The sequence below is a fragment of the Notolepis coatsorum genome (assembly GCF_963971535.1).
Source record: "Notolepis coatsorum genome assembly, chromosome: 17".
Classification (NCBI taxonomy): domain Eukaryota; kingdom Metazoa; phylum Chordata; class Actinopteri; order Aulopiformes; family Paralepididae; genus Notolepis; species Notolepis coatsorum.
In genome coordinates, this window is record NC_140181.1 from 28,758,988 (window position 1) to 28,775,043 (window position 16,056).

Sequence of the window (16,056 nt, forward strand, 5' to 3'; positions counted from 1 at the left end):
TCATTCACAGTGCTCCCTGCTGTTCAGTTTCAGAATGCTGTTAAGCTTTATCTTCTGTGTACGTTGTTACAGTATGCTTTAGCGTCTCTTGCAGCAGGGAGCCGCCCTAAGAATAGAACCACACTGCCAAGACTAACAGTATTGCCATTACCATTTATTGTATTATAATAAATGGTTCAACTAATGACGTGAGTGATTCCATTAACTCATTCAGCGCTGCTCACGCATATATACGTGTTTGTCCGCCAATCGAATAACGCCAACCATGTATATATACGTTATTGGATCGTTATTTCTTTTATTCGCTATTTCCATTCATAAATCATCCAGGACGGCTGTGGTACCATATGCAATGTGTCTGAGATCGCAAAGGTCAAATACCGCCGCCTGGTGGTATGCGGCCGATGTTGCACTTCCTTTGTGACTCTGTGTATGACTGTGTATCATTGAAATTCCTCCGGGCGGAGTTTTCGAGTAGCCTCGACCGAGGGGTATACCCGATTGCATTGAATCGCTTTCGGGAAGCACGATTCATTATGCTGTGGGGGGGGGGTTATGGCGTGGGCCAAATGGACATACAATCTAGCAGATGGCAATCAAATAATTGGAATATTCTTTTTGGAATCTCCTCGGCCACAGGTAAGAGCAATTTAACGTTAATTTCAGCTTGATTGTGCATTGTTTTCATAGCGTATGTTGTTGTACTAACGAATGCCGTTATTGACAATCAATTAATCAGAAACGACCCCCCCCCCCCTTTCATGCATGCATGATGGAACATAATATACCGATCATATGCATTCGAATTTTTTAGTGTAGCGTGTATAGGGACGAAATGCCAATGGATTAAGTATAATATGCATCGCGGCCTAATACTAGCCTCCCAGGAATTACACTAAACCGCTCTAAAACCATACTTATATTCACCACGGTATAAAACGGGAACGTATGGATGGAAAAGATATTCCTTTTTCACATCTTGAACGATAGATACTCGATGTCAAATGCGCCATAGTATTGCATCCATAGCTATAATATTTAAATAGTTATAGCCCTGCAAACAAGATGAGCGACTCCCATCGCTTACAGCGGTAGCTACTACAGGATGAGGCTAATCCGTGGCGTCCAATGAGTTAAGGATGTTGACATTTGACATTTGGATGTCAAAATTCTCTGCGTCAGGCTAATCGAGTCCCATTCATTCCAGCTATGATTCCGGTCCCATGTAGAGGAACACTTCCTCATAAAGGCAAATAACTATGTGATACATAGCAACCGTTGTCAACTCCCTCTAACAGTGCTTCTAGATACGCACACACACACACATAATGCTTTGCTTGTAATTGTACTTCCACCTGTGGATACGTTTCCATTCTTCCTTCATCAGTAATGGGTTGAATTCAGTCAGGGGTGTGAATAGGTACTGGTGAAAGCAGCAGGTGGAGAGAGTGCGTGCACACACACACACACACACACACACAAACAGCAGTTCACAGTGTAGGTAGGGTGAGTAGCAGGTCACTGTATAGCAGGGGCTGCAGACCTGTCATGGTGAACAGTGACCACTAGAGGGAGCAACAGCCTGTATACTAGGCTAACCAGGGGGCTTTGAATGACCCAACCATTCTGGTAGAATGTATAACTCCAACCAAGGATGTGTGATTGAAAAGGACGATAGTCCAGTTGCATTTGAAGCGGTGATGGGGGTGGTACTCCCTCTGTGTCGTTGTGCCATTGAGCCAGACGCTGTAATGCGGTGGCACTAGGCAGTAGCACACAGCTGCTGTTCTAGCAGTTGTCTGTTGTGCGGCACAACTTTGTTCGCTGAGGCGGGGAGAGTAGTTGGGATTTCCTCTGTGCCTTTGTGCCATTGAGCCAGGCGTTGGCCACAGTGCAGTGTGATCTTGTTCTTTTGTTAATCCCAAGATGATTCTTTTACTGCCCATTGTGCCTTTGAGCCAGGCACTAGGACAGCAGCTGCACCGCGTGGAACAGTGTGGTGTGATCTTTTTCTTTTGTTAATCCCCAGAATACCAGAAATCACCAGGACTCCGGGTTGAATGATGCGTTTGCCATAGTGCCATTGTGCTTTAGTGCCACGTGCTACGGGGGTGGCTATTGAACGACTCATCTGTACTGGGGCATGGTTTTGAGGCCATTGTGCCAAGCATTACTAGGACTGCTGTTGAATGAGGCGGCATGACTTGGGGTCGTTGCCGTTCTACCAGGCGTCGGTAGTCTAGCAGGACCGTGGGAGGCTGGATAAGGTGGCAGAGGAGACTGGCCCCTGGAGGACCCAGGGAAGAGGAGCCAGGCACTATTAGGACTGCTGCTGTTGGACCAGGCGGCGGTAATGTGGCAGGACTTTGCTCTCGGGGAGGTAGAGAGCCATCTCCAACGCTACCAGGATGGTAAACTCAAACGGTACCAGCTCTCTCCTGCTGATCCTAAAACGCTCCTCCAGTTTCTAGAAAGAGAGACACACACACAGAGAGAGAGAGAGAGAGAGAGAGAGAGAGAGAGAGAGAGAGAGAGAGAGAGAGAGAGAGAGAGAGAGGAGAGAGAGAGAGAGAGAGAGAGAGAGAGAGAGAGAGAGAGAGATATGAGAGAACAAAAGAAAGAGAGAGGGGTGGGAGAGTGACATGGATAGATAGAGGTGTGCGAGTGACATGGAGCGAGAGGTGTGAGTGACATGGAGAGAGAGATGTGAGAGTGACATGGAGAGGGAGGTGTGAGAGTGACATGGAGAGGGAGGTGTGAGAGTGACATGGAGAGAGAGAGGTGTGAGAGTGACATGGAGAGAGAGAGAGGTGTGAGAGTGACATGGAGAGAGAGAGAGAGGTGTGCGAGTGACATGGAGATAGAGGTGTGAGAGTGACATGGAGAGAGAGGTGTGAGTGACATGGAGAGAGAGAGAGAGGTGTGCGAGTGACATGGAGAGAGGTGTGAGAGTGACATGGAGAGAGAGAGGTGTGAGAGTGACATGGAGAGAGAGGTGTGAGAGTGACATGGAGAGAGAGGTGTGAGTGACATGGAGAGAGAGAGAGGTGTGAGAGTGACATGGAGAGAGAGAGAGGTGTGAGAGTGACATGGAGAGAGAGAGAGGTGTGAGAGTGACATGGAGAGAGAGAGGTGTGAGAGTGACATGGAGAGAGAGAGAGTGACATGGAGAGAGAGAGAGGTGTGAGAGTGACATGGAGAGAGAGAGAGGTGTGAGAGTGACATGGAGAGAGAGAGAGGTGTGAGAGTGACATGGATAGAGGTGTGAGTGACATGGAGAGAGAGAGAGGTGTGAGAGTGACATGGAGAGAGAGAGAGGTGTGAGTGACATGGAGAGAGAGAGAGGTGTGAGAGTGACATGGAGAGAGAGAGGTGTGAGAGTGACATGGAGAGAGAGAGGTGTGAGAGTGACATGGAGAGAGAGAGGTGTGAGAGTGACATGGAGAGAGAGAGAGGTGTGCGAGTGACATGGAGAGAGAGAGGTGTGAGAGTGACATGGAGAGAGAGAGAGGTGTGAGAGTGACATGGAGAGAGAGAGGTGTGAGAGTGACATGGAGAGAGAGGTGTGATAGTGACATGGAGAGAGGTGTGAGAGTGACATGGAGAGAGAGAAAGAGGTGTGAGAGTGACATGGAGAGAGAGAGAAGTGTGAGAGTGACATGGAGAGAGGTGTGAGAGTGACATGGAGAGAGAGAGAGGTGTGAGAGTGACATGGAGAGAGAGAGATGTGAGAGTGACATGGAGAGAGAGAGAGGTGTGAGAGTGACATGGAGAGAGAGAGATGTGAGAGTGACATGGAGAGAGAGAGAGGTGTGAGAGTGACATGGAGAGAGAGAGGTGTGAGAGTGACATGGAGAGAGGTGTGAGAGTGACATGGAGAGAGAGGTGTGAGAGTGACATGGAGAGAGGTGTGAGAGTGACATGGAGAGAGAGAGGTGTGAGAGTGACATGGAGAGAGGTGTGAGAGTGACATGGAGAGAGGTGTGAGAGTGACATGGAGAGAGAGAGAGGTGTGAGAGTGACATGGAGAGAGAGAGATGTGAGAGTGACATGGAGAGAGAGAGAGGTGTGAGAGTGACATGGAGAGAGAGAGATGTGAGAGTGACATGGAGAGAGAGAGAGGTGTGAGAGTGACATGGAGAGAGAGAGGTGTGAGAGTGACATGGAGAGAGGTGTGAGAGTGACATGGAGAGAGAGGTGTGAGAGTGACATGGAGAGAGAGAAGTGTGAGAGTGACATGGAGAGAGAGAAGTGTGAGAGTGACATGGAGAGAGAGAGGTGTGAGAGTGACATGGAGAGAGGTGTGAGAGTGACATGGAGAGAGAGAGGTGTGAGAGTGACATGGAGAGAGGTGTGAGAGTGACATGGAGAGAGAGGTGTGATAGTGACATGGAGAGAGGTGTGAGAGTGACATGGAGAGAGAGAGAGAGGTGTGAGAGTGACATGGAGAGAGAGAGAGAGGTGTGAGAGTGACATGGAGAGAGAGAGAAGTGTGAGAGTGACATGGAGAGAGGTGTGAGAGTGACATGGAGAGAGAGAGAGAGGTCGTGGTGTGAGAGTGACATGGAGAGAGAGAGAGGTTGTGGTGTGAGAGTGACATGGAGAGAGAGAGGTTGTGGTGTGAGAGTGACAGAGAGATGAGAGAGAAAACGAGAGAAGAGAGACAATCAGAACATGCTCATTCTATGAGCTCTTCAATGTCTGTACATTATGAGTGAAAAACACCCCTTGTTCCATTTCTTTGTTATGAGGATAATGAACAGTGTTGTGTTTGTGTTGAGTAATTATGTGCTCAGTGTGGGAATATCCACACTAGCATCTCCATCATCAAGTTCAGCTACAGGAGATAAAGGGACAATAAGGTAAATACTGAATGATAGGTTTCTCTAGTCAGCCATGCAGGTCATGTTCCCTCTGCTCAGGTTGTTACCATCTCAAACACCTGACCAACAGCAAACTGATCTAACAATGCCATCACATCTCAGACACTGCTGCTGGTGTGCGCACAATGTACATTATGTGTGCATGTGTGATGTGTGTGTGTGTGTGTGTGTGCTGTACGCAAGCACATGTTTACTTGAATAAGTGAGCATTCATTTGTGTGTACGGTTTGTATTATGTATTTTAAACATTTCTCTCACATGTATGTGTGTGTGTATGTGTCTGTGTGTCTTACATCGATGAGGTGTTTGACCTCCTGTTTCTTGAGGTCACTGCTGATCTTGGCAGCCAATAGGACGCAGGATGCCGACACCAACTTCCTGTTAATGATGACGGCAACACCAGTAAGATTAGTGCACAAAAAGCCTTTTCATCCCCCCTCCTCCCCGCAACAACACCAGTAAGATTAGTGCGCAAAAAGCCTTTTCACCCCCCCTCCTCCCCGCAACAACACCAGTAAGATTAGTGCACAAAAAGCCTTTTCACCCCCCCTCCTCCCCGCAACAACACCAGTAAGATTAGTGCACAAAAAGCCTTTTCACCCCCCCTCCTCCCCGCAACAACACCAGTATAGAAGTTATTATCTGTAGGGCGGCTACGTGGTGCAAGGCGCTCACCACGAATACTGGAGACTGGGCTCGAACAGGTACGCCTCCCTGTTAGAGCCCAGCCGTCCACATTGCTTTCAGTTTAGCTGGTCGTCCGCACTAATACACATTGGCAGTATTAGGGGGAGGGAAACTGATGGGTGGGGATCGGGCGTTGTGGACAGCGACTCCTACAGGTCGGTTGGTGCGCCTGCGCAGTAGAATCAGGAAGCGACGGGGGCGGGCCCCTCCAAAGCCCAGACCCCTGACGCTGAAAGATCGAGCCGCGCAGGTGGAAAGATGCGACGGCTGTTACCTCGAGTATCGGAGGGGACTCGTGCTATGTATGACTTAGTCCACATTGCAGCCGGCTTGTGGGAGGCATGAAACAGCGTTCGTGACAGGGGAGGGTTGAATTGGATGATACGAAAATTGGGATGGGAGAAAAATAGAAAAATGGGAGAAAAAGTGGATAAATAAAAAGAAGTTATTATCTGTTTATTTGATTAAAAGAAAAGATACTGGTAAGATAGTAGAAAAACACAACTATATTTACCTGTTGTGTTTGTTGAGGCGACCCTGTAGCACTAACTTCTCAAAGTAAACAAATGCCATCGCTATTGTAACAGGCTGAAGGCTACAGTCCTCTCCCATCATTGCACGCATCTCCCTCTTCAGACTGAGAGAGAGAGAGAGAGAGAGAGAGAGAGAGAGAGAGAGAGAGAGAGAGAGAGAGAGAGAGAGAGACAGGGGAAAGATACATATACTGTTAGTCAAACTTAACCAGATAAACACGTAATGCCTAAAGTGACAGCACAATAGAGGATAGAGCTATATTATTGATTGATTGATAATTTTATTAACAGATTGCAGAATGGATAGAATACAGTACGGCTCAATACACACAATTGTTAAGGGGATGCAGACCAGAGAAAGACTTTCATCTTGTTTACATCAGGGTCCCCCATTTTCAATTCATCATAACATTTATGACATACATGACATACAGATAGACAGTACTGCTACATCTATACATTTATGACATACAAGATATATAAATATATAGTATACAATATACAGTTTATTTACAGACAGAGTTTCTAAAAGAGAATATATACATTTGAGGGGGAAGAAACTGTACATTGGAGGGGGTTGGGTGGGGGGTTTGGACATTTACCCGAGCCAGTTTCGAATTGCAGCTTCCCATAGGTGCTCTTTGAGAGCGGTTTTGAAGGTGGGTAGGGATTCACATTATTTTACGGCTGTGGGTAGGGCGTTCCACATTGTTGTGGCATAATTGCGAAATTGTGTTTAGTCCCTTGTTTGAGCCGAATCTGGGTTGAACATGATTTGTGGAACTCCCTCTGGTGATGTGGTCGTGGTATTCACTGACCTTTGGGAAGTATTTCGACATGTACATGGGTATCTTAGTGGTGTAGTGTAGTGTGGTGTAGACCAGGCCAATTGCAAGTTGCTGTACTCTGTCGTCTACTCTAAGCCATCCTAGGTTGTCAAAATGGGCAGGGGTGAGGTAAGTTTTAAGAGTAAGGTCAAGCAGTAGTCTGACCAGTTTGTTTTGTGATGTTTGTAATCTTGTTTTTAGTGCCTTTGAGGTGCTTTGGTACCATGAGGTGCAAGCATAGTCGTAGTACACGTAGTACTCCTGTTAGAGTCTTCAAGGTATTGTTGTTTACCAAAGAGGAGATCCAGTACAAGAAACTTGTTTGTTGGTTGACTTTTTTTATTACATTGGTTGCCATTTTGTCACAGGAAAGATTTGCCTCTAGGATGGAACCCAGGTATGTAATTTCATCTTTCCTTGTGACAATATTGTCACCCACTGTAACAGAGAAGCCGTTGGCCTTGCTGAGTTTGTTATTTGATCCAAAGAGAATGGACTCTGTTTTACCCAGGTGTAATGATAGTTTGTTATCAGCGAGCCAGGTGCAGATTTTGCCTAGTTCAGAGCTGAGGGTTTTTTCAACCTGCAACTTGTTCTTGTCAGAGACCAGCAGGGCTGAGTCATCCGCGAACAGAACAAGTTGCAGTCACAAGCTGATGACATGTCATTTGCATAAATTAGGAACAGTAACGGTCCTAGTATGCTTCCTTGTGGAACACCACAGCTCACTGGGAGGGGGGGTGGGATAGTGTACCATTTACCTCCACCATCTGTTTTCTCCCCTCCAGGTAGGATTGCATCCAGCTCACTGATGAACTATTCAAAACCAATTGCTTTTAGCTTGTCAATCAGAATGGAGTGATTGACAGTGTCGAAAGCCTTTTAGAGGTCCAGCATGACCAATGCCGCAGTATTTGCCCGCGTCCACCTCTTGTTTGATGTGGTCGTTCAAATAGAGAAGGCATGTGTCAGTGGAGTGGGATGTTCTGAAGCCAGATTGGAATTCGTAGATTAGCTTTTTTCCCTGCAAGGTTGATGTGGTCGTTCAAATAGAGAAGGCATGTGTCAGTGGAGTGGGATGTTCTGAAGCCAGATTGGAATTCGTAGATTAGCTTTTTTCCCTGCAAGGTACTTTTCGACCTGTTCGTAGACTATTTTTTTCATGACTTTCGAGATGGAGGTAAGAATAGAAACAGGGCGTTAGTTGCCTGGGTCTAATTTGTTGCCTTTTTTGTGGAGGGGGGTCACTCTCGCAATTTAGAAGTCTTTGGGGACGTATCCCTGTTTTATGGAGAGGTTTATTATGTGGGTGATGACTGGGGTGATGGCGGCTGCTGAGTCTCTGAGGAATTTGGAGGGGATATTGTCATGGCCAGTGGCCTTGTTAGGTTGGAGGGTGCTCAGTTTTTTGAGTACCTCAACTGTTGTTACCATTTCAAGTTTGAAGTCATCTTTGCGGACCCCTAGGTTTTTGTAGAAGGCTAGGATGTGTTCTACCCCAGAAGAAACCATAAACAATCTACCCCCATGTCTAAATGTACAATCATTACAACAAAGTTTGTCACAAAGTTTACGTCACAGCTCTAGAAGATAAATCTATACCAATGTTTTACCTCTGTATATTTCTGAGCCCAAGTTCTCCCTAAACAGCTTGTTTATTATATTATATATTCACTAGTTCCTTCTGGTTTTGTCCAGTGTAACTTTGATGTGGGGGAACTTTTCTCCTACTGTACTTCTACTCTGTTGTACTCTACGTTGTTCTGACTTACCTTCTGATCTTGCTGAGGGTGAGTTTGATGTGAGGGAACTTATCCTTAAATGTCTCATTCATGCCTTTCTTCAGATCAGATGGCTTCACATACTCTATCACTGTAGTCTGGAGAGAGAAAGAGAGAGAGAGGGGGGGATAGAGGATGAAGGGAGGGGGAGAGAGGGAGGGAGAGAGGAGAGGGAGAGAGATAGAGAGAGGGAGGATGAAGGGAGTGGGAGAGAGAATGAAGGGAGAAGAGAGGGAGGGAGAGGGAGGAATGGAAGAATATTGGAAGGAGAATGGGAGGTGGTTGGGAAAAGATAAAGAAAGGGAGAGAGAGAAAGAAGAGGGAGAGAAATGGAAGAGATGAACGGTCCGCAGAGAAGGAAGGGAGAAGATGAGATGAGACAAGAAGAAGAAAGGAAGAATGGAACAGGAAGAAGAGAGGAGAAAGAAGGATTTGTTATTTCATTTGAGATATCAAGCCCTCTTCCGAATGAGCCTGTGTAGAATGTATTGTATACACAGAGTAAACACAAGACACATGGTTTATCCTGTAAACACACCATTCTGATGGATGTTTACATCCATAGCAGGGATTCTCCAAGAAAGGAAGACATGTTTAATCTCACAATAAGCAAGATGAGAGGATGAATAAGAAAGGCTATTTAGATCATAATCAGCACATTCTTACATACCAGGAATTTGTCCTCTGCATTTGACCCATCCTAACTATTTAGGAACAGTGGACAGCAAGTCTAGCGCCTGGGGACAAACTCCAGTTGTAATGTCAGTATCTTGGTCAAGGGCAATGGCCCTTTTTTTAATATATACATCTTTTTAAAGGGTGTGAATCTCTTCCAGTTAGACATTCTGATTAATTCCTAGACTGTATGTTCCTTATAAAACATTGTGATGGCAGAAATATATGTTTCTTATAAAACGTGTTTTGTTTTGCTAATACTGGTCATTGAGTGTCACAGCCTGCCCCACAGCTATACAGTAGTGGCCTGCTTGGGTAAAGACAAACAAAGACAAGGGAGTTTTCCTGTGGGAGTTATCAGAGGCTTGGACCCAAGACATAACCCAACAGAGTGCTAAGTAGACTATTATTTATCCTATTTAGGGCTGTCACTAACGACTATTTTGTTATCGATTAATCAGTTGATTATTTTATCGGCCGGTTAAATCACTACAAACACATGGACATACACATGTAGTCATACACTGACTGATGTAGGGAAGATCCACCACAAGAGGAAGAAGAGGAACTATCCCTCTTTCCCTCTCTCTCTAACCATGCATGAGACAAAGATGAAGACTCTACCCCTCTGTAAGGATGTAACACTCATCTCCTCCCCTACTGTACCTCTCCCTCCCTCTCTATCTATCCCTCTCTTTCTAACCATGTACGAGACGAAGATGAGGACTCTCTACCTCTCCCTCTCTCCTTCCCTCCCTCTCTCCATCCCTCTCTTTCTTACAGTACCATGTATGAGACAGATGAGGAATCTCTACCCTCCCTCTCTCCACTCCTCTCTTTCTTACCATGTATGAGACAAAAATGAGGAATCTCTACCCCTCCCTCCCTCTCTCTCTCTCTCCGTCCCTCTTTCTTACCATGTATGAGGCGAAGATGAGGACTCTCTACCTCTCCCTCCTCCCATCCCTCGCCCCCTCTCTCCATGCCTCTCTTTCTTACCATGTATGAGGCGAAGATGAGGACTCTCTACCTCTCCCTCCTCCCATCCCTCGCCCTCTCTCCATGCCTCTCTTTCTTACCATGTATGAGGCGAAGATGAGGACTCTCTTGTGTTTCCCACAAGGCCACTGAGGATCGCTAAGGAGGTTGGGGTCGTAGTCTGCCATATCATCAAGACCTGGGGAACGAACGAACACACACACACACATGCACACACACACACACACACACACACACACACACACGCACGTCATTGAAACATCCACATTTGTTTTAACATGGGGTCCTTCGGGAGGTTCCAGGGGGTGTTGTTTTTGATTAATTGATTGACTGAAATTTGTATTAACAGATTGCAGAATGGGTACAATACAGTACGGCTCAATACACACAATTGTTAAAGGGATGCAGACCAGAGAAAGACTTTCGTCTTGTTTACATCAGCGTCCGACATTTTCAATTCATCATAACATATATGACATACATGACATACTGGTAGACAGTACTGTTGCATCTAGACATTTATGACATACCAGATCTACAAATATACAGTACTGTTTATGAGTACAAAAAGAGTAAAAAGAGAGTATACATTTGAGGGGGAAGAAACTGTACATTGGAGGAGGTTGGGTAGGTGGGGTGGGGGGGGGGGTGGGTAGGTGGGGGGTAACTGTACATTGGAGGTGGTTGGGGGGGGGGGGTAGGCGGGGTGGGGGGGGGATTGTACATTGGAGGGGGTTGGGTTTGGACATTTACAGGGGCCAGTTTCGAATTGCAGTCTCTCATAGACTAGAAGTTGAAACAAAAGCCTATCTTTCGATCACAAGACCTTCATCAGGGCAAAACCTTCGGTCTTATGACCTTTGATTGATTGAAACTAAAACTAGAACCTTCCCTGCTAATACCACTCTTCAGTCTTCAGGCACCTTAGCATATCATTTGTGGTGAGTGCTGTGATCTTCTCAAATAAGCTAGGTTGTGATTAAATACAGTGCATTTCCTCTCTGTTTTGCGGTGGCTCAATGTGGACGGTCCCCAGTGATCATAATAAAATGTATTCCCACCCATTTTTCCCACCCATCCAGAACACACTGCATGCATTAAAACCCAAATGTACTGGAGCGTGAAAAACAAACACACAGATGGACAGTGATTCATACACAGACTCTGCCATATGATGCACAATGCCACGTGTCTGTGTGTGTATGTGTGTGTGTGTGTGTGTGTGTGTGTGTGTGTGTGTGTGTGTGTGTGTGTGTGTGTGTGTGTGGTTGTAGGGTTTTGCACATGTGTTTGTGATGGCACATGCACACGACTGCATGATTTATCTCTGAGTCTCCTATTGCACCAGCTGGTGTATGTGATTCTGTGTGTTTCTGTGAGCGTGCACGTAAGTGTGAGTGTGCGAGTGAGAGAGAGAACAAGAGACAGTGAGAAAGAGAGAGAGAGAGAGAGAGAGAGAGAGAGAGAGAGAGAGAGAGAGAGAGAGAGAGAGAGAGAGAGAGAGAGAGAGAACATCTGTGTGTGCGTCAGTGTATATGTATTTATGAGGCTGACCCAGTATCTCACAGAAGCCATTTAGATCGCTGGAATGTTTAACCGGAGTACATACAAAAGTGGAGACCACACACCTACGCTAGTGCAGAGCAACATGGTCAAAATGAAATAAAAAGCACAATATCTTTCCTATTTCTTAGGGTATGTGTGACCGTGACCAGCGATTGATGTCTCCATTTTCCCGATTTTTACAGATTGTGAAAGTACAGAATGCAAGCTTTCAAATGATGTGTCATACGTTGAAATTTGAGAATGTTTGAAGAAGATGTCCTAATTTGAATCTTCTAAAACAGCCTTTTTTCTAGATGATTAAAGCTGAGAAAAAGGCTCTCAAAGGCAGGCCAGATTTAAACACTTCTGCCAGTTTGGGCTGGGCGTGAACAATGCCCCCCCTACAACCAGCCCAGCAACTCCCCTCACATTAGCAAATAGCATTAACATAAGTATGTCACTAAGTGCTGTCACAGTAAATGCTGTCATGACTGTGAAAATAGCTGTTATACAAGCTTAAAATTTAATATAATATAAGTATGTGTAGTGCAGGGTCCATGTGACTTGTGTCTGTGTGTGTGTTCAAGACTATGGTCTCAGAGAATGTTAAAAACTGACTTGCAGTTAGTATATCCATAGGATGAATAAGTATAAATATATTGCACTTAGTGGATAGAGGTAGGAGCTGGTAAACATAACGGTTCTATAGCCTGAAGTCTTATGTAGTACAGGTCCAAAGTTTATAACAATCCCAGAGAAAATGTGTGTTTCACAGGTTTTTGTAATGTGTGTATCGGTGTTAATTAGGCATGATTTCGAGGCTCAGTCATTTCGAGGCTCTAGTCAAAACAAAGGAAGGTCAAGAAACAATACATTTCGGGCAACGACGTTGAGGTTTGACAACGTGAGATATAAACAACATGATATGGTTGGTCTTCCGCTGTAGGCAGCCGGTGTAGTGTAATTTAATTAAATCTAGACACCAATCGAAAGCGCGGGGTCTGCTCCTTCTTAAGACTACGATTTCTTCTACGTCGAGTTCTTCCGGTTTCCGGTGCAATGCTTATTTCAGATTTTTTACAATTTCGCTAGTAACATTTACTCTATTTACGCCACGTTAAATGTGGTGACACTGTACCACACACAACCATATCAAACAATATTAAGTCAACAATTTAACCATACTTATTACATGGCGTTTTCACATTCGCCGAAATGCTTGCTTGTGATTGGTCAATAGCGCGCGTCAGAGGTCCGATATTACCCGATAACGGACCTCTGTGGAACAATAATGACCGCTGTGCGCAGCTGTTCGCAATAGGGCTGCAACTAATGACTAATTTGGTAGTCGACTAATCTGCCGATTATTTTTTCGATTAGTCGACTAATCGAAAACCAATGTAAAAAAAAAAAAAAAAAAAAAATATATATATATATATATATATATTTTTTTTTTAATTACCCATCTTTGTGAAAGTGGCTTCTCAGCTCTGGTCCAGCTGAAGACAGAGCAGAGGAACAGATTGGACATTGAGCATGACCTCAGAGTTGCTTGTCTACCATCACCCCAGACTTTGAGACTCTTGTCAGGACCAAACAACAACATCATAACATGATGATCCCATAGCAAATTAAAATAATGACTCATGAAACATTTGAATTTGGATCTTTAAGCCACTTTAAATGAAAATGTATTTGAAGAACAATACAGCAATCACTCATAACAAGATAAATAAATTAAATAATACAAATTAAAGTGGAAGTGTACTTTAAATAACTTTTGTTTGCTGTGTGTGAGAGGAGTCCGTGTGTGTGTGTATGTGTGTGTGTCTTACTCTGATCGCTGTGTGAGTGAGAGGAGTGTGTGTACTGTGTAATTTGTGTGTGTGTCTTACTCTGATCGCTGTGTGAGTGAGAGGAGTGTACCGTGTAATTTGTGTATGTGTGTGTGTCTTACTCTGATCGCTGTGTGTGAGTGAGAGGAGTGTGAATGTGTGTGTGTCTTACTCTGATCGCTGTGTGTGAGAGAGAGGATTGTGAATGTGTGTGTGTCTTACTCTGATCGCTGTGTGTGAGTGAGAGGAGTGTGTATGTGTGTGTGTCTTACTCTGATCGCTGTGTGTGAGTGAGAGGAGTGTGTATGTGTGTGTCTTACTCTGATCGCTGTGTGTGAGTGAGAGGAGTGTGTATGTGTGTGTGTCTTACTCTGATCGCTGTGTGTGAGTGAGAGGAGTGTGTATGTGTGTGTCTTACTCTGATCGCTGTGTGTGAGTGAGAGGAGTGCGTGTGTAATGTATTGTGTGTCTAGTCTGATCATCATCTCCTGCAGGGGAACAATGTTTTCAATGTCCAAAATTTGTTATGATGTTGTCTGGAACCCTGAGAAGCCACTCTCACAAAGATAGGTAGTGCAAAAAAAAAAAAAAAAAAAAAAAAATTAAATAAAGTTTTTTTTTTTTTTTTTTTTTTTATTACTAATCGACGCAACAATTTCTCGTCAACGATTTTTTATAATCGACGTCGTCGATTATGTCGACTAATCGTTGCAGCCCTAGTTCGCAATCAAGCCCACTGACAGCAGTGCAATCAGACACTGCCGGCTGCTGGGGAAGCTGCCAGCGATGACAGGGCGGAGCAACGAGCGGAGCCAGAACCAGTGTTGCGAGTCGATGTAAAATGAATTAGGTATATTGTTAGTAAGTTAGCCATGTAATAAGCGGGATAATGTATAGCTATACTCGATCATTGTCGCAAAATAATTGACCTTCACTGACGTTTAAAACACCTCGCCGAGGCGGCTCGGTATTTTAAACTCCGTGTCGGTCAATTATTTTGCGACAATGACCTCGTAGCTATACATTATCCCTTACATATTAGATTAGATTTAGACTATTGGATTATTAGATTATATATTGCATATATTTAGTATTGTTTTTTTAGATTATATATTAGATTAGATTTAGATTATATATTGTAACTATAGTTATTGTAGGGCAAATATAACTGAGAGGGCATACATACCCTCATTTCGCACCTTGTTGCCCATATGCGCATGTCCAGTTAATTATATTTTACCTTTTATTCTATTTTTACTTCTCCACTGAACTATAATTCTGTGGCCTGTACCTGTATGTCTTCTACTACCTGTACCTCCCCTCCCCCATGCTGCTATGATGCCTGAATTTCCCCAAGGGGATCAATAAAGGAATATCTTATTTTAAATCTGTATGTTGTTCGTGATGCCTTGCAACGAAGAACTCTCTGATGCAGAGTCAGACACAATTAACAAAGTCCAATATGTACTCGTTCATTAGATCCGATGCATCAATTGCTGTTCCTGATGTCGAACATTTGTTGAGTGCAGCTGCCAACGTTTGCGCATCCATCGTGACGAGAATAAAAAATTGTAAACACAAGCCCATGTGCTCATTGTATTTATGGGTGTCACTCGAAACTCCATTCAAATGTAAATTGATCTCTGCCCCACACAAGTAGGAAAAAGCGTCTCAGAACAGCATGACTTTAAACAAAGAAATGCTACTTTTATAGATACTATAACTGTTAGCTTTTATATAAAACATGTTCTTAAACATTAAAACTTTGATAATAATTTTTTGTATTATATATATATATATATACAATACACAGGTCACAACATGTTTACAGGAACATTTTGGAGTGCATGTGACGTCATTATAAACAGAGTACAGGCACTTCTGAAATTACCACTGCACCCCTGGCTAGGCTAACGGTGTGGGGGTTCCCTACTCTGATGGATGCACAGAGAAGAAAATGCTATGTGATAATCTGCTTGTCTAACTCCGGGGGAGATGGCAAATAAGCTAATTTCCCCCAAAGTTGGCGTGTTCCTTTAAATAAAAGTGTGGCCCCACCATTGAAAAACTAAAGTAGCGGTTATAGTTAGTTATAGGCTACTAATATTAATAATATCTAGAAGGGCATTCAGAGAGATGCCTACACCTGTGTGTGTGAGCAAAGCCCTGCCCATCTGGTTAACATCAGCTATGTACAATTACTATAGCCATGAAGCAAGGAGCAAGACAACTCACTGGAATTTCAGTGAATTCCAGACCTCCATTGTCTTCCTGTCTCCCACCGTATAAAC

At 44.3% G+C, this 16,056-nt stretch overlaps 1 protein-coding gene across 1 annotated transcript in view; it reads right to left on the reverse strand.

The window, feature by feature from the left end:
• Positions 1-6: 6 nt before the first annotated feature.
• LOC311243717 (CDK5 and ABL1 enzyme substrate 2-like) overlaps positions 7-16,056 on the reverse strand; it is an 86,294-nt gene continuing 70,244 nt past the window's right edge. Inside the window, exons 6-10 of the mRNA XM_084333048.1 lie at positions 10,466-10,563; positions 8,703-8,809; positions 6,085-6,207; positions 5,177-5,261; positions 7-2,467 (exon numbers count right to left, since the gene is read on the reverse strand). Of these exons, the coding sequence (XP_084189174.1) occupies positions 2,321-2,467; positions 5,177-5,261; positions 6,085-6,207; positions 8,703-8,809; positions 10,466-10,563 (560 nt within the window). The 3' untranslated portion in view covers positions 7-2,320. The remainder of the gene's footprint in view (positions 2,468-5,176; positions 5,262-6,084; positions 6,208-8,702; positions 8,810-10,465; positions 10,564-16,056) is intronic.